The sequence below is a fragment of the Takifugu rubripes genome, chromosome 9, assembly GCF_901000725.2.
Source record: "Takifugu rubripes chromosome 9, fTakRub1.2, whole genome shotgun sequence".
Lineage (NCBI taxonomy): Eukaryota > Metazoa > Chordata > Actinopteri > Tetraodontiformes > Tetraodontidae > Takifugu > Takifugu rubripes.
Window position 1 is genome coordinate 10,175,605 of NC_042293.1, and position 24,621 is coordinate 10,200,225.

Here is a 24,621-nt window from a genome sequence, read left to right on the forward strand (position 1 = left end):
GAATATTTTGATCACGAAGACGAGGAAATCTCCACGTCAAAGTCTAATTATTCAAACAGTGCCAGAGCAGCTGGTGTCTGAAGGTCAGGTCGATCTTGGAGCGCGTTGTAAATGTCATCTCTTCTTAAATTAGTTTTCTCCTTTTTTAAATCAAAGAGAAGGGCTTGGGGGAAAAAATATAGAACTAGAAACTTTTCACCCCGGTAGAATGCGGGGGAGGGAACTATGTGCTGCTCCCACATAAACCGGACCTTTCGTCTCCATTAGAACATTCTTTCAACTGAGTTATGGCATAAGATTATGTCATGGGATAGATAGAAAACAGGCCCAAGATAGCGAGAGAGCTAGTGCACGCAGTGACACCATGCCCTAACGCCCACATTTTACAATAGAAAATGTCCCGTCAGCATATAATGTTGGCTTGTTCTGCAGGACCACTCAGGCTTTGTAGTCCGTGAGGAAGAATAAAGCTCTCTGGACTCAACATTGATGGACTCCAGCACTTTTTAGACTCTTTCTACTTTCCTCTTACACTGTGAATCCCCCTCTTCAGGAGTCTCCCTCTCTGTCAGAATGCCCATGTTGTCCTACTCTCAGAATGTGGTTAATGTTTCACTGGGCTAAAGTTTAAAATCAGGTCAGCCATTAACTTGAACAAACTGCCTTGAATTTTGCCGAAAATAGCAGGAAGTTTTAAAATAAAATGCAGGGCAGTTTATGTTTAATAATTAGATAAAAGGGGATATAAAATAGGATTGCTGAGCTGAATTCTTCCATTTGCCCGACTCGCCCTGTGGATGAGTTCATGTCTTGCTGGGCTTGCATCATGTCAGTCCCCTGTCACCTGTGAGCTGCAGCGTCCAGAGGGGCTCTTTCCGTTCAGTCTTGACAAGTTGGCAGCATCGCTTGGTCCCCGCGGAACCTTCCCCCAGGTAAAGAGAGGCTTGATTGAGGAGACAAGGCTGGGATCCCCCCCGTGGACTCCATTTAATGTTGCCATGGTATTCCTGTAGCTCTGGCCCAAACAACAGAAAGCATGAAGGGTCTGGTGGGGAGACAGGAGCACGCGAAGCAGCACAAATCTTTGTGTATGTTGAAGCCATCAACCCCCCCCAACCCATTAGCAGCAACCTGTTCTGTGGTTGTGATTAATGAAGTTATTTTCAGCTATTTAAACACAGTGAAAACGTTTGTGAGCAGGTACAGCCGCTGGTCTTCTTCATGCTGGGGGCATTCTACTATTCTGCTCTGCAGATCCTCTCAACATTTGCCAGGCGGGACAGGGAGAGATTTTCTGAAAATTCTTGCGATCTGTTGTGCACGATGAGCCATGAGACCTTATGCACTGTGTAGTTTGAGCAAGTCATTTCCAAAAGTTGATTTCAAGTGAGGAATCTGTTTACTATCTAATATACATAAATACATAAAAATCCTGGAAGATCTCATTCATTTTTAAAAGTAAACATATCATCTCAGAGACAGGCTTTGGCTTCGAAGGTTCATTTTCTTCAGGCAAATGAACCAGTTTGTGTACTTTTGCACTGAAATTTTTATCCGGCATCAGTCTAACTCCAGTTGCCTCTGTTGTGGTGTCACTGTACCAAGTGTTTTTTTTAACCTTATAATGACTGAGCTTCTGGGTTGTCATGAGAATAGCAGGTGATCCCCCGGGATATGGAGTCTGATGAAACACTTTTAAATGTTCCCCGAGGTCAGAAACCTGTTGAACCTGGAGTCTGCACAGTCTGTGGCAGATGCCCAAAGAATCGTGCCCACACGCAGTTTCCAAGAAAAGGCTGGAAACCGAACAGGCTTACTGGTTCTACCTGTTCTCGGCTCACCCGAGAATATGAGGGCTTGTCCAGTGCTGTTCAGGGCAGGCAGTGTAATGTATTTTTCCTTGGCTTAGAAAAGTTATGTTATTTTTAAATTAGCTTATAAGAATGTGAACAATGTACCGTAATGTGTTATATTACGAGTAGACCTTGTGACATGAAGTCTATGGAATAAAGAGAGTCTCTGCTCTAATGATGATCTGACAAATGTCATACGTAATGAGTGATTGATGATGAAATATCTGTACACTATAGTACCTGAAGCCTATGTATCTATTCTTTGCAGGCCTTTACCTCCTTAAGACCTCAACTTGTTTTTCAGCCAGTCCTGGTTCCATCTCACATATGTTCAATATGTTTCCTGCGACTTTTGTCTTTTCATTAGCTCGTGATGGATGTCTTGTTTCTTTCCTGTATGAGCAGCTGCTAAGCAGGGATGCTGGGGCCCAGAGGCTCCTGATTGTTCTTCTAATGAGAATGTGTACCATGAGGCCTTCCTCCTACTTCCATTTTTGGTAATAATTGGACTCTATGCCATTTGGTTTGCTATATTGTGTTATGAGGTCAACAGAGAAGGATGTGTTTACTTGACCGTATAAGAAGGGGTTATCGAGGTAAGCACTTTGGAGATCTTCAATACCTCCCTTGGGCAAACTGCAATGTCCGATAGATGCCTGACTGTTCTCTCCAATAAACATCTCTTATAACCAAGTCGGTGTGAACGAAGATTCCTTCCTCATCAACACCTCTCGACTACCATCAGAAGAAATTTACCACAACACATCTCTCTCAATGATGTATGAGATGTGATAACAATGAATAACACTGTACGAAGTCATTAATGCCAGGTGCTGACCAATTAGTGCCGGGGGGACTGTTATGGAAGCACTAACGAAGTCTGCGCCTGTTGTTTTTAAAAAACCAAAGAGAAGCATTCCTGACACCAATAAAAATGAATGATGGGAAACAGTAAGCGCAAAGGGGGAAGACATCGCCATTTTAGACCCCAGTAGAATAGGTTTACAATGAAGCCACATCAGTAGAAAAATCCACCAGTAGAAAAAAGAAAGGAAAATTATGTAGGCAAAATAAGGCGTAAGGGGTGGTCCCCTACGCCTGGATTTTAGGGTATAAAAGATGGACACGAGACACTGGGTTTTGAATTCTTCCTTGGAACTCCCTCGGGAACGCTCACATTTTTCTCTGTTGTACCATCTCTGTTTTGAGAATAAACTTTTTGAACTTGACTCTTCTAAGCTCATGTGCTCATTTAGACTTATTGGATTTTTCTGATCACGAAGAAGAGGAAATCTCTACGTCAGCAGGAGTGATAATTCCAAACTTGAAAGTCTGGCATTATGTCAGATCCATGTATTTGAAACAAGAAAGATAGGTTGACTGGAAAGAAAGCCGCTGTTGAAGCTTGAGAGTGGGGCTGTTGGTTGTTTCAGTGCTTCCGGCTGCGGCGCGTCTGAGAAATCCACATGGTGTTTATTCACATCGAGTGCACCTGCACACTGTGCACTCCTCTGCAATGCCGCCAAGGCCTCAGCGACAATCCCCTTGTTGTTCTGGCTGATGTAACTCTTCTGGAATCATGAGGGGAATCACGAGGCAGCCAATGGCAGCAGGACAAGTTTATGACCGAGTTGCATTTGGGAGCCACTCACGTGATTCCATGTGTCATGTCCTCAACAGCACTTCCTCAGTTATTCCCCCTGGTTGATCACTCACCACATTGACTATGCCCACCACTGAACTGGATGGAGAAGGAATGGATGTGAAACATTATGTGGAATATGAATATAGATCATTTAATGGTTTTGTAAATAGACTGGTGTTCCTATAACAGAGAAACATTCTATTGATTAACTTCATTAAAGAAGTTACATTATTTGGACATTTGAATCCAATCTTGCAGTATTTTCCCCCCTCTTTTGTCAGGCTTTTGTTGTTTTTCCTGCCAGGTTTTATTTATTTATTTTATTTCACTTGAGTTATCTTTTCCCTCAATAAATAACCCATTATCCCCATTTCCTCATGACAACAACCAGGAAATGTACATCAAAGTCTGAAGATAACTTGACATGGCACAATTACGAGGAAGAATCCCTGAAAACACACAGTCAAAAAGAATTTTAAACGCAAAGACTGAAAGCACAATTTGAGTGAGGTTTGATTTTGACAAAAGTGAAGAATTGGAGGTATTAGAAACAACTGTGTTTAATCCCAGTTCTCTGCTTCTTGTCAGTAAAGTGAGTGTGCTTAAGTTTGCCCTCTGGTTTTTTAATAACACTAATAACCCTCCAGGAAGTAAAACATTAAAATTAGAATAAAAGTTGACTTTGCAAATATTTGTCAAACTACAATAAGCCACAAACCCTCATGGGAAAACTGAAGGAAAAAAAAACATTTTGTCTTCAGTCCAAATCTTTTTTTAATGTCAAACAGCAACTTTTGATACCATCAGACAAGTGTAAGAGGGACATAAATACCCACAATGCCTGGGTGGGAATATCAACACCTTACATTTTTTCATTACAGACTCAGTAAATAACCATGTCATTGGATTATTAACAGGCAAAAAGATGGTAAAGAGATCTTAATCAAATTTAATGAGATTGTGCTGTACAAAAACAGCATGTAGACAGCTAGGAAAATAAATACTGCACCTTGAAAGAACAGTCATGTAAGGGTAAGGGTAAGGGGGTTAAAGACATTGCCTCTGGCTTCAAAAGTCCCATTCAGGTCATCGTAGGGTACAGAAACATTCAGAAACGACGCATTCCTTCTCTTGTATGTCTGTGTATGAGTGGTGCACCAAGTAGCAACAGTTAGCGCTCAAGGTCCTGTCTCCAAAGGGGATGGAAATTTAAATCTACAAACTCTCTCTCTGGAACTAGATGTGTCCCCCAGATTCTGAAATTACTCATCAGGATTTTTCACATACTCTTTGACAACATTGACAATAGTTGAAACTTCTGCCATGGCGCCTTTACCTACAAAACAGGAAGAGATTTACAGGATTACTGAGAGCACATATAGATAAAGAAATGCACAAATACAATTATTCGAACATGAGGTCAAAAGTTTTGAGCGACATCTCAAACCTATGAAGGCAAATAAAGACCTTCAAGGCTGTGTTTAATTGCAGGTTTGTGGTTTCAGTGTATGCATGAAAGCAGTAGGGTAATTATTAACTCGTGTGGGCCAGAAGGGGGAGGGGCTGCCATACAGAAACAAATATAGCAGGAGTTATAAGGTTAAAGGGGATGATGCGTAGTGGTTCAGAATCTGCACGGACAACATACTTGAAGGGTTTATAGGTGTAGCAGCAGCATGTTCAGTTCCACCTTTGTAAGGAGCACTAGCCGTACACTAGCAATCCCCACCCCAAAAATGACTTTAAAGTGCAGTTGGAATGTCCCCAAATCACGTCCAATCTGGTGAATCTACCATCTAACATAATAACATGGGAAAAAGTGAAAGTATGTTGACTGCACTGGAGATCCGGAACATTACACTTCTAAGTATTGTGCTTTGCCTTTGTGAAGTTAGAAACTATTTAAGGAAACACCCTCATATTCAAATCTGTCCGGACGAGATTAACCTGCACTGTGTGTTATTATCATCTTAAGTGTCAGTGTTTCCTTGCTCACTGACATCATTGTTGGACCCAGGTCTAAGACAACATTTAGCAACATGCCTAAGATGCACTACAGTTGGAGCACTGATGTCAATATTTCCTGCACTGTTTTCACTTCACTTTTTCATTCCCCTTTCCTCTCCTAATTTGTCAGTTCTTGTCTTGCCTGCTGCAGCCATCACTGTGATAGTTTAAAATTCAAATGATTACATTTCAATGTGGAGTAGTTCTGCGATTTAAAAAAACAATAAAACAACCCTCCCTGCAATAACCTTCTTCAGCGAAGAATAACTGAAATGACCTAGTTTTCATTATGCAAACATTCCTGTTATCTGGCAACTGTGCTGTCTATTTTGTTCCGTTTTAGTCAAACAAAAATGTTTTGTTGTAGGATTTGTTCCAGACTAAATGGCAGCTATTAAAAATAAGGTGCAGTTTGGTGATGGAACTGACCTTCATCCCCACACACTAACTTCTTAAAAATGCAAGGAATTTCAACATATCCAAACTCTGTTAGTGTGGATATCTGCTGGGCAGTTATGGGATGATGCCACATAGCTGTATTCATAGCTGGGCAGAAGAGGAGAGGGCGGCTGCTGTCCCACGCTCTCACCACGCAGGTCTGTCAAAAAAGGCACGACATTTTTAGAGAATCTACTCTTCTCAACAAAATGTAATCAATTTGAGGAAAAACCTCCCCTCCTCTCACCAGCAGATTGTCACAAATGCCACTGGCAATCTTTCCAAGAGTGTTGGCATCAAGTGGCGCCACCAGTAGCAGGTCTGCCCAACGCCTCAGCTCAATGTGCAACACAGGGTCAGACCTGTGAGTCCACAGCTGGAACAGAAAATTGCTGTCAACCGTGCAACTACCGGTAGTAAAGACTCACTTCCTTCCCTCTTTTTGGAAGATTTTTTGAGACAAATTTTTACATTTTCACGTGACCAGACTTCAAGTCCCTAGACTCCAATCGTGATGACCTCACACACCAGAAGCTGTCATTTAACTTCATGAAAGTTAAATGACAACACATTTAAATACATTCAACTTGATTATGCATTCTTGATAGAAATTAAATTCAAAAAGATATCGTATAATATAAGATAACCTACCTCCCATTCATCTTTGTCACTGTAGATCTTTACCGATACTTCTTCAGGGTTATAGAAATGCTTGGCATGTTCTGTTGTGACCACTTTTACATCCACCTACAAGCAACAAACAACAAAATGCTGAAAAATTGAGAAAATTCTTCATAAAACCAATGACTCAACTGGGGCATTTTCAATATTAACATCCAAATACTGTAGTGCATGACTAGATTGCCATCCTGCAGCTTTGGTGAGAATGTGTAGAAATAGATATGAAATGATGGAAATATACTTTACAAACTCACTCCAGGAAGTTGAAGAAGTTGGGACACCAGAAGAGGAAGCTTTAAAGCTGCAACACTGCCCGTCACGCCAACAAGTATGTTAAATCTTTCACATGATTTCAACAACCCTGTTTTTTGACAACCGACACCATTATCTGTCTGCATAGTTTGACAGTTTCACATACGTACGAATAAAATACAAACAAACAAAAACACCAAACGTGTTTTAATATGAGAAAGCCCTACAGGTTAAGGCCCAACAACACCCTACTGGTGCGAAAACAACTACAGTTAAAAGGCGCCTTAACAAGCCGGGAAATGGGATCAAACAGCAAATATGAAGATCAAAGTATGAGAGACACTGTGACCCTGGGGTCAATTAGCACCCTACTATCCCAGGTAACCATGTGTTACTGTTTCTAGCCACTATACGGTGCTGTCGGTATCCACCGTAAGACCACTGTCCAGTCTCAGAGTTGTGAATAAACCTTAAAAACGTATTGGGTTTGACTTTGTTAATGTGTTCCGCCCTCCCGAATCCTGTTAATCAAGCGAATCCAGGCCAACACGTGGTGCTTTGAGCATTCAGAGCCCTGCCCAGCAGCAACCTTTGTTAAAGAAAGAAACTTCAGATCTTGTACAAGAGCCTTGATTTTCCAATCGGAATGATAGTCCATAATCTGCTGCTTCCATCAGCGATTCTTTCACCGAACACTCGAACTGTCACTGTTTACGTTCTTCTTCTTCGTCTGAGTATATGCGACGGTAGCAGACTATGATAGTGCGTCACCGCCACCCTGTGGTCTATGATAATAACGACAATGGAGTACATCCCAATATTTACATATGGTATGTGATACGTAAACACTTTTTGTCTTCTCTCTCCACTAAGAACCTGAATCCCCAACCTGATGACCATAACTTATTAATGTAATTAGTCCTTATTTAAAATAAAGCTGGGCTAATCACACTCTCCACACTCTTCCTGATTTCCTAATTGAAAATGCAACTAGCATTTAGACAGTGTATAGCATAGTATACTAGGCGATAGTATAAAAGTATAGTATAGTAGTATATGGCGTTATCGTTTATATATTACACGTTTATTAAAGTTTACTCACTCACACTCACACATACGCACACACACACTATTTTTTTTAAGTTCGCATCTTCCGTAAATATGAATGACAGCCAATCAGAAGAGCCACAGCAAACAGCGCCGTCCTCTTGTGCACGAGCACGCTCTTACGCAGTCAGCTGGTGAGCGCGCACGTCCGCACACTATTCGAGCTAGGTCATTGTAGCGCATTACCAGCATGAAGGAAACATATTGCAGTCCCTGACATTGATTTATGAAGAATTTCGTGTTTTCCTTTCTCGGTCGATATAGATTTGTTGACAACGATGTTAACACCTCTCGTTTATTGGGCTCAACGCCATGAAGAAGTTTACCTGCGAGTGGAGCTAACAGACGCACAGGTGAGCAAACGAGTTTGACAGAAACATGGCTGGAACCGCCACTGTCTGCAGAAAATACTTTTGGACAAGAAAAAAATGAAAAGGAACGGAATTACTAAAGCAAATAAATAATTACGTGGTCTGTTTAATTTATTGAAACCTCTTCATATACTTTTTTTTGCAGAATATTGACATTCGTGTGCATGAGAAAGTGCTTCAGTTTAGAGGTAACTTGTATTCTGTTATTATTTGACGTAAGGAAATATAAGTAGAGAGTATAATAAGAGCAAAGATCGTGGCTTTTCCTTTGTGTGCGCAGCCCAGGGATATGGTGCAAAAGGACATCATGAATACCATTTTAGCCTGGAGTTGCTTTTACCAGTGAAGCCAGAGGTATGTGTCCATGTTGTAAAAATAAAAGAAATCCCTGGGCAGTTTATGTTTGAATATGTTTGCTTTCTGTTTTGGAAATGTGTCCAGGTAAGGTTCAGATCCACCCAACGGCAGGTAAATATCACTGTCCAGAAAGAGCAGAGGGGTTGGTGGGATAGACTTTGTGTACAGGAGCGGAAGCCAGTGTTCCTGACCCCAGACTTTGACCGCTGGTTAGATGAGTCTGATGCTGAGCAGGAAATCAAGGAAAAGGTCAGATTTATCTTTCCTTTGGCAACCTGAAAAACTGACTCCAAGGTGTATTCGTTTTAACATGGTTATCATTGCATGTTTTATGACGTAAACAAGGAGGAGAAAAAGAAAAGGATGAGAGCTTCAAGACATAAGAATGAAGGTGAGTGCAAATGCATTCTTCTTTTATCTGTGTTTACACTTTATTTAAACATGCACAACTGGTGAAGGTGCATTAGCTGTGTTCAAATGTATGCATGGCCTAATTAAATACTTTGAGTACAGTCCTGGTGGTTAGTTAGTGTAATTACAGGTTTGTCTTTAAAAATGCCGGCGCTCTGTGCAAGCCAAACTTTGGCCTTTTATGCAGACTCACATGCAGTGTTAACAGTCCCAGTTTGTATCAGCTACCATGTTTTTTATTTCAGGCTTTATCACCCAGAAAACAGTGTTTCTATTTGTTTACAACCTGCTGCAGTTTGTTGGTTTTTCATGGATTTTTGTCAACATGTCTGTGCGGCTCATTAGATTCGGAGAAGGTAAGGACATTTCCCCTGACTCACCATTCCCCCACCCATAAAAGCCCTACAAGACTTGTGACCTGTTTCAGATTCGCTGTATGACACATTTCACACCACATCAGATGTGATGTTCTTCTGCCAGATCCTGGCATCAGTTGAGGTCCTCAATGCTGCCTTTGGTATAGTCCGGACAAGTGTTGTCCCCACTCTTATACAGGTATGGTGTGAAGTTTAAGTTTTAAATGTGATTGAAATTGCTTAAACACCAATGTTCTTTCAGGTGGTTGGAAGGAATTTTATCCTCTTCATTATTTTTGGTAGTCTGGAGGAAATGCACAGCAAACCAGTGGTGTTCTTTGTTTTCTATCTGTGGAGTGCCATTGAGGTTGTCCGGTGGGTATGCATTTATTCATGATCACAGTAAAAGTAGAAAAGAGCCTCTCTGAATGGTGGAATCATAACTAACTGGGTCCTTTTAGCCCTATTTAAAGAAAGAAAATCTTGTCCAAAACCATTTTTAGAAAACATAAAATTGGGCGGTAGTAGCTCAGTCTGTTGGGGACTGGGCTGAGAAGCAGAGGGTTCTTGGTTTGAGCCCCAGTGCAGACAAAACATGAAAGGTGTCCCGGTAGCAGGGGAAGGGGCCAGAACACCTTCAAAGCAAGGTACCGAACCCCCAAATGCTCACATAAAGCCAGGTGATGAACTGGCCAATCATCCAGGGGTGGAACCTGCCTTTGCATCCTCCCCATGACCCCAAAATGGATGAAGCAGTTAAGATGAATAAAATGTCTTCTGCCAAATCATAGTAAATAGACAATAATTACAAATTAAGAAATTCTGATTAAAGCCCTTGGTAGTGACTAAAACAAATGATCCAATGTCTGACATCTGGAGCAGTTTGAGGTTGACTGAATAGTCAGGCGTTACCTTTAAAAGCAATAAAGACAACAACCAAAACTTGTATAAACCTAGAATGATGATCATATTTCAGGTATCCATTTTACATGATGAACTGCGTGGATGCAGAGTGGAGAATCCTTACATGGCTGCGTTACACAGTCTGGATTCCACTTTATCCACTGGGGGTCTTAGCCGAAGGTGAGCTCCTTACCAACGCTTGGAAGTAAGATATTCCCAATGTTACAGCACTAACGTAACCTCCAAATCTTCCATCTAGCTGTTGCTGTGATTCAGTCCATTCCCATCTTCGATGAAACTAAACTTTTCAGCATTCCTCTTCCAAAAGCCGTTGGTACCTCTGTCAGCTTCTCTTACCTCCTGCACCTCTATTTAGTCCTTATGTTTCTGGGTGAGCACTCTAAAGAACTCTAAAATTAACAATGCCATCCTACTGGGCTCATTTTTGCTTCTTGCACCCCTCCAGGTCTGTTTTTCAACTTCCGCCATCTTTACAAGCAGAGGAAAAAACATTTCTCAAAGAAGAGGAAAGAAAATTAAAGATCAGCATTGTCTGTGATACTTTGATACTCACCAGCTTCAAAAGTCAGATCAGGTCTGTTTCTATAACCTAAACACCATCTCTGATCTCATGAATGTCGTATACTGTAATTGCATTGGCAGTTCTAATTTGACTGCTTTATTGACTATTTGGTTTGATCTTAGAGTTTGTGGATAAACATTTTGAAGTCCCAAAGTGATATTCGTGATTTTGTTTTATCAAATATTTGACCTTTTTTGTTATGAATAATTAAGAACGTGTAAAAAAAAAAAAAAAAAAGAGACAAAATGCGAGTCCTGAACCAGCAAGCAAACCTGTGGCTGATCTTCAAGTAGGTAAATAATGCAGAAATCATGAGTCCACACAGGCTCAAATAAACAGTCCATTAAAAAAAAGCGTTTTGGCTCAGCTGGAGAAGTCGGTGTGCATGGGAACAATATTGTGATCAAAAGCTGCATACTGGGAGTCACCGGTGCTGGCCAGTTTGAGTTGTTGTGCAGCATGAGAGAGCTGGAACGCAGCATCTGGGTGGGCCGAGTCCGGCAGCAACGTGCACTCACGCTCCAGCAGGTCAGCTACTCCCTTCAGGAGCTCCCAGAATCCAAACGCCAATGCAGCCTTCCTTAGACGATTTAGCTCCTAGCAACAGGTTTGAATACAAAATAAGCTTAAACCAAATAGCCCAACCATTAGAATTTAGCATTTTTTGACATTACCTTATAAAATGTTTGAGTTTTTTCTGGAAGTTTCCTTGCATTCCTCAAGATCTTCTGTACATCAGTCTGCATAATAAGAGTTCAAACAACTGACCCATGTTTTTACTAGAGGTCAAAGACGTCATCGTCCTCCTTTTCTTCAAATGTGACTTAATTTCTTCATTCCTTTAATAAAGAACCTTATAATACCTGTAGTCCACTAGCCTTAATCCACACTGTGACAGTCTGGGCGTAGCTTCGTTTGACTTGGGGCTGCAGAGGAAACGGGCTTTTATTGTCGTCCTCTCCATAGGGATTTTCAGTAGCCTCTGAAAATTGCAGTTAGATCTCAATCAAAGCAGCCAAACTGTGTGAATTGTCAGTCTCTTGTGTTAAAGACAGAAGTAAATATAACAGTTTACATCAGAGTGTCCTTTTAAATATTAGATTCAACAAAAAAATGATTAAAATAATGTTGAATAGACAAAAGGTTCCACTGTTTATACAGAAAAATTACACTTGCATGCATTGAGACACATGCAGGGACTAAAAGATTACCTGATATTGGTCCCAAATGGGAGATCTTGCCCAACCAAGGGAGAGGCTCTGAACCAGGCTCAAAGATTGACATCATCAGGTTCGATTTCTTCTTGCTGTCTGCCTGGGAGTATAACATACCGTACCACTCGGCCCTGAGGAAAAAAGCAAGCTTGGCTCAGGCTGTTGCTGTGTAATGTTCTTACAGTACAAAGCCATGATCATGGAATTCACATTGTGTAAACAGCTGTGCTACGTCTTACCCCAGCTGCACCAGGGCCACCATGCCCTCAACTTTCAGGCTGCCATGCAGAAGTACACAGAAGTTGGGACTTTTGCCTGCCATTTGACTGGCTGACGGTTCTTCCTCAAGTTCTTCTGTGGTTCCAGCACCAACGTCATCCATCTCTGACATGAAGCAAAGTTAATATACAAACCTCTCAGGTCACATTAGTAACCAAGAACTGCTTCATGAAAGACTTTCCACAAAAAAGGTGACAGTATTCATATCAGATTATTATGTCAGTCTCCTCACTGTCATTTACTGGGTCAGCTTGTACTGACTGGCCTTTATACAGGACAAATATATAGTTTTAAACATATAATTCCTGTAGTTTGTACCTGTGTGACTGTATGGTTTGTTTCATTGTCTTTTTGTAAAACACAGGCTCTGCTATCATAATGTCAAAGAGTCACAGTCATAATGCATGATAGAATATTCAACGCTAACCTTTGTTTACAGCAATCGGCAGTACCAAGTGTCTGGATATAACAGGAGGACTGCAGATGTCTGTGATTTCAATAAAGCCCACAATCTTCAAATCTGAAATTAAACAGCAATAAGACATTTAATTAAAAAATAAACTACACTAAATGACACCACAAGGTTTAAAGCACATCTCGGTGGATACCTGCATTAACTGACTGAGGAATGGGCTCCACCTCTTCATCAATTATCACAGGCTCAGGTCGAGGGAACACCTGAACATCTGACGACAAGTTCCCACAATGAAGGACAGCATGGAAGGGTGAGTATGCGTGATCAATCAGCCTCCTAAAGACGGTCAACAATACTCATTAAAGGTTTATAGAAAATAGAAATATCAGGAAAACAAGGTTGTGCTTCTTCTTTCCCCCTCAGTCGTACCCAAACATTGCCTGTACACTCTTCATGCAAAGTGCCCCGTCTACAGTGAATATCTGTCCATCACCTCCGCTGAGATGGAGGAGCTCCTCCAAGTTGTTCATGGTATCACTCATCTGTAACTGCAACAACACAGCAACAGGAGTGTGAGTCACACTTGCAGAATTTCCAGGGATGTTTAAGAACCTTATCGTGCACAATAGAATTTTGCCATGTGACGCGTAAGTAAACGCATGAAGTAATATAAGTGACAAACAAAAAGATTGTCACTGATATTGTGACCAATGACAGTTTACATTTTCAAGTTATCACTTGATATTAAATCTTTTAATAAAAACAGCATTACCTCCTCTGCATTAGCAACGCACATGATGTAAAGTTTGGTTGGGAATGGGAAAGGGAGCGGAAACTTTTTGGCATCCCCGCGATGGTTCAGTGTTTGAAGCGAGTGGCGGAGAGAACCCTTTCCAATGCCAAGAGATCCATCAGTAACTAGCACCACCTGTAGGATAAAGTAAGAAGTATGTGAACGCGAAACTAAGTTAAAATCAGATGTTTGCACGCGTGACACTAGCTCTCCAATACCTGACAGGGACAAGCGTTCCCCCACTCTTGCTGTACAACACTGTTAACTCCTTGAAGAGCTGATTCGACACAGGTCTTGTCATAATCATCGAGATTGCTCAAAGCTTCCTGGAGATGAAAGAGTCACTAGTAAACACTTGACTAGGTGATTTAATATGAGGCAGGGCTCACCTGTAGTGCATTGTAGTCTCTGGTAAAGGGGACCAAGAGTTCCCAAAGGGAGGAAAATGCCATCAGTGCCGTGAACTCCAAGCGATAGTTTGAAGCCATGTGTTCAAACAACATATTTAGTCCGTGTACCGCCAGGTTCTTTCTCTGAAAGTCTTCGTTTCCCTCCAGAGACACTGGTCGTGTCATGGACAGAGACACGTCCATTAAGACTACAGTAGGCATGGCTCCTTGCTTTTATAAACCCCTCAAAGATAGAATGGGTCCAAGTTATCTCCAATGTGCAGCCCCTAAATAAGAAGAAAGAAGCACTGTAATAACAACAGAGATGGGGTTTTTTTAACTGTAAAACACCTATTTAACTTTGTCCCAACTGTCCTACGTTCAAGTACCTGCGTTGAAGGTCTGAGGACAATCCAGTCCCATGAGGTGTATCAAGTTATCAAAATGTGTCAACAGCTATGGATGAACATCTCAAATTTGCTAGTTCATAGTTAGCTCCACTCCAAGCCCTATGCTTCACTGCCATCATCACGGAAAAGAAAAAAAACAATCAATTTTTATGTGTTGCTTTAAAGGCATTTGATCATGTGAACCATGCAAAGTGAGCACACCAAATAATGCAGGTGGAATGACAGATGATAGATAATTAGCTACTCCTTTCCTTGTCAGCAGTGGAGTCAGACACTAATCGTCACTGTCGTATATGTACAAGCAAATGTATTATAAATGTATAAATTGCATGCATCTGGGTGCTGCCCCGATAAAGTGAAACTGACTCCGTTTAAAGCTTATTGCACAGCACTGTACACTTAAAAAAAGAGCCTACAGAAACTGCAAGTGGCACACAAGTACTCTGAGAATTATGTTTAAAAAGAACCAAATGGACCACTGAAACGTTTTTGTAAAACGCTCTCCACTGTTTTTCGACGTTTTCAAAATCTTTTGAGCGAGTCACTCTATCAATTTATTACACTGCAAGTGTCGATGCCGTTGAAAGGTTAACTTTTCAAATTGGTGAGATTAGTATACAGGAAATAACAAGCAGTGACCGAAAATAAGAGTAAAGAACTCACCACTGGCAGACAGTTAGCTAATGCTGGCCAGGTGTCTAATGAACGGCGGCATTGGCTAACGCTGTAGATAGATACCAATCAAAAGAATCTTTATGATCAGTATTCATCAAAGGCAAAAACGATATCATACGATTAATAGCAGGAAAATAGAATACGATACATGCCATCCAACGCTTCTTTTGCTATTGTGCGTAATTAATGTGTATCATCCCTAGCTTGTCCGGGTGGCAACATTACACTTTACAATAAGTAGTTCCTGTCTATATCTTTAGAATGGGGTAAAAGGGGTAATGCGAAGTGAGCAGGATATGCTTTAATTAATAAACCACTATAACCTAATCGAATATTAATTTGTCTACGGTTTATTCGACCGATGAAATAACAAACAACGCCAAATCAAACATCAAAATCTCGACACGTCTTGACAGATGGTGGCGGTATTGCACCATATTGCACGACACCAGTGCGTTTACCTGCAGGAACGACAGGGACAACCTTCTGTGCAGTTATTTGCAAGTCGTTCTGGGGTATCAGCCCCGTGTAGCTACTAAGAAAGGGTTTTTGTGGGGGGTACGTAGGTTATGTTTTAATTTGACGTTGGACTGATTTACTTCTTTTATATACAGTGATCCCTCGTTTATCGCGGGAGTTACGCGAAACACGCGAAAAGTGAAATCCGCGAAGTAGCAACTTTATTTTTTTTAATTATTTTACAATGCAATACTGAACAGTAGAATGAAACCAAACATCAAAACCTGTTTTAAAGACCAAACTTTGTTTAAAACAATAATTTTAATCTAGTAATACAAGGTTGGAAACATTGTCACTCGTGTACACTGTATTTCCCAGTCCCAGCTGAAGATTTTTATAAACGGATATGCCACCTTCGATTATATTTGAGAACTGCAATGAACGACTCGCAAAAAAAATCCGCGAAGCAGCGAAGCCGCGAAAGATGAACCGCGATATAGCGAGGGATCACTGTACACAGTTTTGTTAAATCAGGCAGACTTCATCCAGCAACTGAGAATTTAATTGCTGCAAATTATATCACCCTGGTTCTGAATGGCTCTATTCAGACATCCGCTGTAAATCTTACAGATCATTGCAGATATCTGCTGTAAACATTAAATCCTCAATATTAAGTCCTCAGCAACCAAAAGGCTCCTGCCAGGTTGTCACAGGTAGAAGATACCTAGTTTCTAAATAGTTGTGGGCTGTCCCCCACCACCTGTGCTGTATGTCTGCATTGTTGTCTTAAGCAATCTTAATCAATAATCTTTTTACTATTATTTGACCATTTTTGAAAACCAGCTGAGTTTAGTTGTGATCATGGTATATGTTTAAAAGAAGTGGACTAAGAGCTCCCTGAAGGAATCCAAGTTCTGCGTGCTGCTCTGCCTTCAAACAGCAGGGGCTCCAGTTCACATTCAACTTGATGCCACATTATAAATGCAGACTGTTACAAAGCACAATCCGTGCTTTTTGAAGTAGAGGGTTGACTCAATTCAAAGCCCCTTGAGATGTGGTGTTGCAGAGCCAGACCCAGTAACATCCACCCCTCTGCTGATGGAGTGGCCAGGCCGTGGCCTCAAGCAGTTTCTCCAGAATCAAAGCTACTGTTCTGCATTGCTGGAGGCACTCGCAAATCTCAGCTGACCAATTGTAGAACAGATTCATCTAGCGTTAGGTCAAAAAGATGTTGCAGCACCCCAAACATATGCTGTAATTATAGTTATGAAGCCACGGCTCTTAAGGACACTGTAGTCCATCAGCACCAGTACCATAATCACTACAGTATGGACGGAACATTCAGGACAGCAGAGGTCAGGGTGAACAATCAACCCAAGGGTACAATAAACCAATCCTTCTCAGGGAAAATACATTTAATTGGGTAAATCTGTTGGACGCTGTACTGAAAGACTTTGTCCGGTGGGAAAATCCAGCCAATCAGAAGCATTGTTGTTTATGTCATGTCTCATATTTGTACGGTAGTTCTGTGAGTGAAACACGCATTAAACCATTGCCTTGTCAATATTTTGACATCCAACATTTGTCAGTTGTCAAGTTATCCTTGAAATAGACGCAGGTTTAAATATTAAAGTAATTAAATATGATTTTCACATTCTCCATAACTCCACCAATGCTATTTTGACTAACACATCTGTAGTTGAACTACAAATCACAATAAATGTAAATACACTGAACATTATCTCATATAACTTAAAACAATACAAGGAATGTTTCTATACTTGGAGTTGGAGTTAGTAAAAATGTCGAGTGCATTGTCCGCAAAGAAACACTTTCTGTTGTTGTTGTTTTTTTAAGTTTATGATAGCTCTGTAAATTGAAATAAATAAATAGGCCCAACTCTATTTTACACTGAATGAAATATTACTGCACACCTTCCTGACAAAGTGAGAGTGAGACAATGCGCATAATCCTCTTAGAAGACTTCAGGTATTAGGTATAATGCTGATCCATCATGAAGACTTGTCCTTTGTCCTACATAACCCTTGGTCACAGTTTGGACCTCAGCTATTTCCACTGCACCAGCTGTGGAAACTGACTTTAATCGATTTGTGTACCTCTCGACTTGGCAGACTTTGTGGTAAGTTTTGTCTCTGTCTGTACTGATGCTTGTCTCAGGACAGCCAACGTCATGCGATAATACTCATATGAGTTTCTTATTGTGTTAACAGTAATGTCATGACAAATACAGGTGGATTCTTTCTATTGTCCAAATGCTATAAAATGTAAGTAGATTTTGAGTTGTCGTCTTTATCTATTTGTCTTTTACAGAACCATAGGCTTTCCAAGCGAGTGAAGATATGACATGAAGGTTTGGATTATGTCACCCCACAGTGGGGAGGAAGCCAGACCTGTCCTTAACCAAGTCCTATGCAGTCTAACATATCATTGCTAGTAGTATCACAGTTGTACTGAAAATAATGTATTGTATGAAAAGGAAGCGACTGCAGCTGAGCAGGGTCCTATTTCTCCTCTCTGGGGTCTTTTTGTGTACCCTTTACCAGCTGACTATCAGTGCCAGACAGTACGAGCCTTTGTCAATGCCTCAGCTCGGAGGTGATTTTGGAGAAGGATCAACAGAAGGAAGTGATGAAACGACGGTCGCATCTTCGCAACTGGAGGAAACGTTCACTGCAACACCTGAAGTGGAGCCCACAAATCAGACAACTGATTTCACAACTCTTTCCTCCACGGAGTCAGTGCCAGCTACCAAAAGAACAGTGGTGCACTGCATCTACGTGGCTCCCGAAACTCCGCACATGTCCCCCACACCAGTGCCAGCTCCTCCTCTAACCACCATCACCCCAGCTTCTCCCGGAGAACCCCCACACATTAAGGGTGAATACCCTGAAGATTTGTTCTCCATTAGAGACAGAAGGCAAGGCTGGGTCATCCTTCACATTATTGGGATGATGTACATGTTCATCGCCCTGGCTATTGTGTGTGATGAGTTCTTTGTTCCCGCACTGGGGGTGATCACAGACAAACTGGCCATCTCTGATGATGTGGCAGGAGCAACCTTCATGGCTGCTGGAGGTTCTGCTCCTGAACTCTTTACATCTTTGATAGGAGTCTTCATCGCCCACAGCAATGTGGGCATCGGAACAATTGTCGGCTCGGCTGTTTTCAACATTTTGTTTGTGATCGGAATGTGTGCTTTGTTTTCACGGGAGGTACTTCATCTAACCTGGTGGCCACTTTTCAGAGACGTGTCCTTCTACATACTCGACCTCATAATGCTCATCATCTTCTTCCTGGATAATGTCATCATGTGGTGGGAGAGCATGATGCTGGTGGGCGGCTACACTCTCTACGTGATTTTCATGAAGTTCAACGTGCAAATTGAGCACGCTTTTAAGACCCAGCTCCACAAGCACAGGAATATCATCAATGTTATTGCAGTGGAGGAATCTGAAAAGGTAGGAATCCAAATTTCTTAAATCAGAATAAAAGAGTCTGACGGCATGATCTCTTTTGAAATATTTGTAAAATATACTTTGCTATATTTGTTTGCACATTGGTATCTAGTTTGGAACAAAGAACCCTTAATGACAAATGTAAAGATGTTTTACATTTATTTGTTGCTATGTTGCAACTGCATTTTGATATACTGCTCTTACATGATGTGATCATATAAAATGAATGTATTTTTTGATAATCAAAGGCAGTCATTTAACACTGGAACCAGTTGTCACATTCATTCCTCAAATGGCATCTGCAACCTTTCAAAGCAGGGACATGATATTAATACAGGCAAACCAAAGCTGATCAGCAGCCCCAAAGTAATCCTCCACAGAGATACCTGAAAATTATAGGAGCTCAAACTGTATAGGACCTCAAAGACTGAATAAGCCCACCACCAATGAAGGATTATCACTGAATAAACTTTACTGCTCACAGGAGACTGGGGACCGTGAAGACAACAGACCTCCTGCTCAAGTAGACAAGCTTCTGTTAAAGGTATAGATCCAAAAATCAGCCAATCAGCTGGAAACTAAACACACACTCACAACAACCTTATCACAGAAATTCCGTCTCTTTGCAGAGCACCCATGTATAAACAAGGGTGTAATGAGGGTTAAATTACAAATTAATTTTGGATTGCAATTTAAGAGCCATCATAATTTCAGCCATCTCTTTGCCCAGTTGAAACCGGCCCTTAAGCGAGGGGGAAGTTCAGCTTCTTTACACAACAGCACCATGAGAAACACCATCTTTCAACTGATGATCCACACATTAGACCCTCTGGGAGATGGTGAGTAGAGCATCACCACACTTGCCTTACTGGTGAGTAGTGACTTAGACAGCACGAAGCCCTTCCTCCACCAAGATGGCAGCATGTCTGTGACCTGTGTTAGTTGTTTGTCTGTTTTAGTGTATTTTTGTATTTTTGAACCTTTTCACCTTAGGCCTTTATCTGATCTGGGAAATGCTCATGTACATGTTTTGTCTGCTTTGGAAGGCTGTTCTGCCTTGTGTGCTCTGACCTGCTCCTGGTTTGCTGGCTATGGCCTGTTCTGAGCGTCTTGGAATTGTGTGGTGTGGCTGGCTTTCTGTCTGGAGTGGCAGTGGCGGGGCTTGACATTGGTCCTTAATTACAGCAGCATACAGATGTTTGTCATATACTGCTCTGGGGCCTGGGGCTTCCTAAAGCCTGCTCCATCCTGCTGTGATGTAATCATCTGGACATCAATCCAACCTAAGCCTCCAACGAAGTCAAGTCACTTATCATTGTATTATGCTTCATTTCTTAATGTGGACCAGCTGGGTGGTGGTCCTACATGATGAGACATCTAAAGAGCTTGAGTTACTTCCTCTTGAATCAGAGTTATCGAAGAATCATCGTAATATGTTGGCTGGACGTTATAGACAACTATCTGCTCCAGAAAATGTAATGCCTCCCTTGTGAAGTTTTAATTACAGCTGAAATACAATTAACTACTTTTGCTAGCAGAGTTAAACTGTGTCCAACAATCCGAAAAAAGAATGTGATTCTCTTAATAGCACACAATTAATTAATTAATTCCTCTATTAGACCCAACCTCCACATATTTCCAAAAAGCTACTCTCACTGACCAACATGCCTTCTAAATATACTACCGGTACATCTGGACCCTCTCCAAATGATGTGAGTGATCACTGTGTGATAGCGGTTGTGAGGGATGCAAGGCTTTCTAAAAGAAAGCCATGTTTTGTTGAGAAGCGTGGATTTCTTGCATGATCATCATTTATACTGGGATGGGGTTGCCTTCTTTGATGTTCAAAACCCCCTCTAAACAGCCCTCGCCTTGTGAAAAGTCTACCTTGCCACAGTAAAGGTCACTTCTTCACGTCTTCAAGACCTTGATCCTAAAAACCACCAGGAGCAGATAATTTAGATCTCATTTTGAAACCTGCATCTGAAATCATAGCTGTTCCACTGTGTTACAATTTTAATCTTAGTTTGTTGACCACTGTAATTCCCCCTATGCATTTTATCACCATCGTAAAAGGAGATCCAACTATCTTTTAATCAATTATAGGCCTATTTTGTGTACAAGTGTGTTATGGCTAAGGTCCCAATAAAGCCTTGAAGGTTTTAAATAACACAAGTGTTAGATAACAAACACTACTGTCTTTGTCTTTTTATAGTATTTTTATAAAGTATTCTAAGGCCTTTGATACCGTGGACCATGATATTTTGACTGAATGTCTTAACAGCACTTGGATCTTTTGTAAATGCAGTTGGATGGTTTGCAAACTATCTTAGATAGAACAGTCTGTTTCTTCTGAGGTTCGGTTTGTCCAGAAGGGGTACCGCAATTTTCAGGGCTAGGCCTTTTGTCATTTACCTTGTCTATAAACAATATTGGAGTGAATATTCCATGTACAGGCTTCCCTTTTTATGCTGACAACACAGTCCTATATGGCTCTGCACCCACACCCACAGGAGCGTTTGCCCATCTGAAGGATGTATTTTTGCTCTAAATAATGACAACACAAAATTTTGTTTTTTCACTCACTCAAAATCAGCAAGGTCAAATCAGTCTGTCCTAGTCCTGTTCTAGTAGATGGTCAAAAAACTGAACCTCTATCTACTTTGAAATATCTGGGGCTCTTAATCGATGACTACACTGCAAAGAAGCTGAAGCCTTTTCTTGGATTTTATGTAGGGGTCAAACTTTTTTCGATTATTGATCATGGCGATGTGTTATATATGGTTGACTGCTCAATGCCTCCATGATGCTCTGAGGTTTAACACAAACCGTGGAGCTCTATCTCATCACTGTGTTTTATATGCTAAAGTAAACTGGCCATCTTTATATGTGTGGCAGCTCGCCCAGTGGTATATCTTGATTTATAAGGCTATTCTTGGGATGATTCCAGTGTAGTTATAATTCCCTTAATCTTGAATATAGTCTTGAATAATAGTCTCTGTTATCTGTTCATGAGCTCAGAACAGAAAGGAGGAAGAAAGCTTTTATATTTTCTGCTCCAACTACTTGGAACTTTTTGCAGTCAGAGCTCAAATCCTAAAATCTAGCACCTCTAAATGTTTCTAAATCTATAGGGCTCATTACATCCAGGCTTCATGAGTACAAACGTTTTATGTGAGTGCAAATGTTGATGCAGATACAGTACATACTTATTTCAGTCTATATTGACGCAGGTGGCTCTAAAATTGGACAAAAATAAATATAAACCTATAGAAACACAAGGCCTTAAAATACATCTAAAAAAGTATGAGAATAAATAACACTTCTGCAAGGTTTTTGTATCATTATGCATCCTCATTAAGAATCTCTTATGGTTAGCTGACTGTCCTCATTTACTTCCCAGCACAATTGTGGTGGTGAAATACACTATATCAACATTCTAAATATATCTGATGCTACATATTATATTGTCATATTGTCTTGTGCTTCACACATCTGCATAATCCCCTCAGATTAAGATTCAGATTCAGACTTCCTTTATTTGTCTCACAATGGGGAAATTTACAGCGCAACAGCAGCAAGAACACACTGAGGAAAAGACATTCAGGAATGCAAGGATAAAAAAAGAACAATAAGTAATAATAAATATATAATACTTGTCAGTAGGGCATGCCTTTCATCACTTTACTATCTGCTGCAGTAAAAGTCAAGAGAGTATTGCTTATGATGTTATCGTATCAGTATTTTGTGCATTTATGTATCAACCTATTCAGAGTGCCGGTGTCTCCTTTTTGCTTTTTATGGCTTGTAGGGAAATTTAAGGATAAGGCTGAGTGTTTGAACAATGTGGCCAAACGGACAGCGGAAGGCAAAACTCAAGACAAACATGAAGGTAACATGCAGGGGATGCAGCGTACAAATGTGTACACTGCAAGGATGACCTCATACGTTACATGAGGCTCAGCAGAACGCTCATTGCATCCGTCCCTAAAACAGACCACCATAATGAAATTGTGGTTCCTTTAGATAGCTCATTTCATTTTAAGGCATTATTTTTGTGACTCATTTTCCCAGATGCCAGGAACAAAAATGAGCAAAATAAAGAGCCAGAGGCCACAGCAGAAACCCAGAAAAAGGAGCAGCTAGAGGAAAAGAAGGTAATCAGCCATTAGAAAACCCAGAAGTTGACCTTTTGATACTGACGCATGTAGCTGAAAGCCACTTCAACCATCTCTCGCCCCTGTGATGCTGCAGGAGGACGCGCCTGGAGAGGAAGAATCAGAAGGCTCAGAAGACTCCGATAGTGACGATGAAGATGACAGTGATGACAGCAGCGAAGATGACGAGGAGGACGAGGAGAAAGAGGACGAGCCCCTGTCCTTAGAATGGCCCGACACGCCACGCAAACAAGCCACCTACCTCTTCCTGCTGCCCATCATCTTTCCCCTTTGGTTCACAATTCCAGATGTCCGCAACGAGGTAAAGACACACCCACAGGGTTTTGTGAAGTGCCTTGAAAAAAAGGAGTTATTATTATTAGTGCCATATAAATACAATGTAATTAAATAAAATTAATCCAACAGAAATCCAGAAAATTCTTTGCGGTCACCTTCCTGGGCTCCATTCTGTGGATCGCTGTCTTCTCTTACCTTATGGTGTGGTGGGCGCATCAGGTCAGCTATTCTAGCATGCACCCCCACCTGTATTCTACATCACGTGTGTTAAGAAGATTAAATATAAGGAGCCGTAAACTGAAAGTTTCCTCCATGCTGAAACATTCTGTAGGTGGGTGAGACCATCGGCATCTCGGAGGAAATCATGGGCCTGACTATTTTGGCTGCCGGAACATCCATCCCCGACCTCATTACCAGTGTGATTGTGGCTCGTAAGGGCATGGGGGACATGGCTGTGTCCAGCTCCGTGGGCAGTAACATCTTTGACATCACCATGGGGTGAGCTGCAATAGTCCATATAATAGAACCATATTTAGATGCCACTCAGCTGAGGGAGGTCTTTGTCCCTCTCCCTTTCACTCTATCATGTTGTTTTAAAAGGCTTCCCATCCCGTGGCTGATGTACTCGGCCATCCACGGCCTGGCCCCGGTCGCCGTCAGCAGCAATGGGCTCTTCTGCGCAATCGTGCTGCTCTTTATCATGCTTCTCTTTGTCATCATTTCTATCGCATCCTGTAACTGGAAGATGAATAAGGCTCTGGGTTCCACCATGTTCCTGCTTTACTTCATTTTCCTGGTTCTCAGCGTGATGCTGGAAGATCGCATTATTATCTGTCCCGTTTCCATCTGAACAACCCGCTCCCTGCTGCAGGCAACCTCTTCACTCATCTCCAGGATTGGAACATTTAACCTGTACATACAGTATGTGTGCTTGGCCTGGTTCTTTTGTAGAAACTGTGCAGAAAGCTGCTTTAATCTCTCTAAATTGCTGCCCATAACAAATACCTGGAATGTAAGCAGCAGCATGTTTACAGCAACATTTTTTTTTGCGGGGGGGTCTATTTGGCCTTGATAGTAGGCAACAAGAAGCTCA

At 41.3% G+C, this 24,621-nt stretch overlaps 4 protein-coding genes across 6 annotated transcripts; 2 read left to right on the forward strand and 2 right to left on the reverse strand.

Annotated features, from left to right (window-relative positions):
• Positions 1 to 4,247: 4,247 nt before the first annotated feature.
• On the reverse strand, positions 4,248 to 7,652 carry ppcdc (phosphopantothenoylcysteine decarboxylase). Its single transcript, XM_011607396.2, has 5 exons — positions 6,879 to 7,652; positions 6,595 to 6,690; positions 6,191 to 6,319; positions 5,935 to 6,103; positions 4,248 to 4,834 (listed from the first exon to the last, which is right to left on the reverse strand). Exons 1-5 carry the CDS (start codon positions 7,020 to 7,022, stop codon positions 4,761 to 4,763), a joined length of 612 nt encoding a protein of 203 aa, XP_011605698.1. The 5' UTR covers positions 7,023 to 7,652; the 3' UTR covers positions 4,248 to 4,760.
• A 462-nt stretch (positions 7,653 to 8,114) lies between these two features.
• hacd3 (3-hydroxyacyl-CoA dehydratase 3) lies at positions 8,115 to 11,230 on the forward strand. 2 transcript variants are annotated; one of them, XM_003967572.3, is made up of 11 exons: positions 8,115 to 8,336; positions 8,500 to 8,542; positions 8,635 to 8,708; positions 8,796 to 8,960; positions 9,057 to 9,102; positions 9,368 to 9,478; positions 9,550 to 9,677; positions 9,741 to 9,853; positions 10,455 to 10,561; positions 10,641 to 10,772; positions 10,848 to 11,230. In XM_003967572.3, the coding sequence occupies exons 1-11, from the start codon at positions 8,262 to 8,264 to the stop codon at positions 10,919 to 10,921; spliced, it is 1,068 nt and encodes a 355-aa protein (XP_003967621.1). In that variant the 5' UTR covers positions 8,115 to 8,261; the 3' UTR covers positions 10,922 to 11,230. The 2 variants fall into 2 exon arrangements, with proteins under 2 accessions (XP_003967621.1, XP_029698226.1); XM_029842366.1 differs by lacking the exon at positions 10,641 to 10,772 and having other exon boundaries at positions 10,455 to 10,586.
• On the reverse strand, positions 11,220 to 15,354 carry ints14 (integrator complex subunit 14). Of its 2 annotated transcripts, XM_011607400.2 has the most exons (13): positions 15,128 to 15,354; positions 14,444 to 14,573; positions 14,055 to 14,341; positions 13,884 to 13,991; positions 13,645 to 13,800; positions 13,302 to 13,420; positions 13,066 to 13,208; positions 12,885 to 12,977; positions 12,418 to 12,562; positions 12,176 to 12,309; positions 11,828 to 11,946; positions 11,639 to 11,704; positions 11,220 to 11,561 (listed from the first exon to the last, which is right to left on the reverse strand). In XM_011607400.2, exons 3-13 carry the CDS (start codon positions 14,274 to 14,276, stop codon positions 11,328 to 11,330), a joined length of 1,539 nt encoding a protein of 512 aa, XP_011605702.1. In that variant the 5' UTR covers positions 14,277 to 14,341; positions 14,444 to 14,573; positions 15,128 to 15,354; the 3' UTR covers positions 11,220 to 11,327. The 2 variants fall into 2 exon arrangements, with proteins under 2 accessions (XP_011605702.1, XP_011605700.1); XM_011607398.2 differs by lacking the exon at positions 14,444 to 14,573.
• Positions 15,355 to 17,864: 2,510 nt separating this feature from the next.
• Positions 17,865 to 24,378, forward strand: slc24a1 (solute carrier family 24 member 1). Its single transcript, XM_029842357.1, has 9 exons — positions 17,865 to 19,077; positions 19,559 to 19,618; positions 19,805 to 19,913; positions 22,886 to 22,966; positions 23,149 to 23,231; positions 23,329 to 23,553; positions 23,658 to 23,747; positions 23,860 to 24,026; positions 24,129 to 24,378. Exons 1-9 carry the CDS (start codon positions 18,079 to 18,081, stop codon positions 24,376 to 24,378), a joined length of 2,064 nt encoding a protein of 687 aa, XP_029698217.1. The 5' UTR covers positions 17,865 to 18,078.
• Positions 24,379 to 24,621: the final 243 nt, after the last annotated feature.

What these genes read in the sequence shown, in the direction of transcription:
- ppcdc (XM_011607396.2), bottom strand. Translation starts at nt 7,022, where the DNA reads ATGCAGACAGATAATGGTGTCGGTTGTCAAAAAACAGGGTTGTTGAAA. An exon ending in AACTTCTTCAACTTCCTGGA is followed by an intron (nt 6,691 to 6,878) that starts GTGAGTTTGTAA and finishes TGTTGCTTGTAG; the next exon opens with GTGGATGTAAAAGTGGTCAC. An exon ending in GCATTTGTGACAATCTGCTG is followed by an intron (nt 6,104 to 6,190) that starts GTGAGAGGAGGG and finishes CTTTTTTGACAG; the next exon opens with ACCTGCGTGGTGAGAGCGTG.
- hacd3 (XM_003967572.3), top strand. Translation starts at nt 8,262, where the DNA reads ATGTTAACACCTCTCGTTTATTGGGCTCAACGCCATGAAGAAGTTTAC. An exon ending in GAAAGTGCTTCAGTTTAGAG is followed by an intron (nt 8,543 to 8,634) that starts GTAACTTGTATT and finishes TTGTGTGCGCAG; the next exon opens with CCCAGGGATATGGTGCAAAA. An exon ending in TTCAAGACATAAGAATGAAG is followed by an intron (nt 9,103 to 9,367) that starts GTGAGTGCAAAT and finishes TTTTTATTTCAG; the next exon opens with GCTTTATCACCCAGAAAACA.
- ints14 (XM_011607398.2), bottom strand. Translation starts at nt 14,276, where the DNA reads ATGCCTACTGTAGTCTTAATGGACGTGTCTCTGTCCATGACACGACCA. An exon ending in TCCTCAGTCAGTTAATGCAG is followed by an intron (nt 12,978 to 13,065) that starts GTATCCACCGAG and finishes GTTTAATTTCAG; the next exon opens with ATTTGAAGATTGTGGGCTTT. An exon ending in TTAAGGCTAGTGGACTACAG is followed by an intron (nt 11,705 to 11,827) that starts GTATTATAAGGT and finishes CTTATTATGCAG; the next exon opens with ACTGATGTACAGAAGATCTT.
- slc24a1 (XM_029842357.1), top strand. Translation starts at nt 18,079, where the DNA reads ATGTATTGTATGAAAAGGAAGCGACTGCAGCTGAGCAGGGTCCTATTT. An exon ending in TTCCAGATGTCCGCAACGAG is followed by an intron (nt 23,554 to 23,657) that starts GTAAAGACACAC and finishes TTAATCCAACAG; the next exon opens with AAATCCAGAAAATTCTTTGC. An exon ending in TGGTGTGGTGGGCGCATCAG is followed by an intron (nt 23,748 to 23,859) that starts GTCAGCTATTCT and finishes AACATTCTGTAG; the next exon opens with GTGGGTGAGACCATCGGCAT.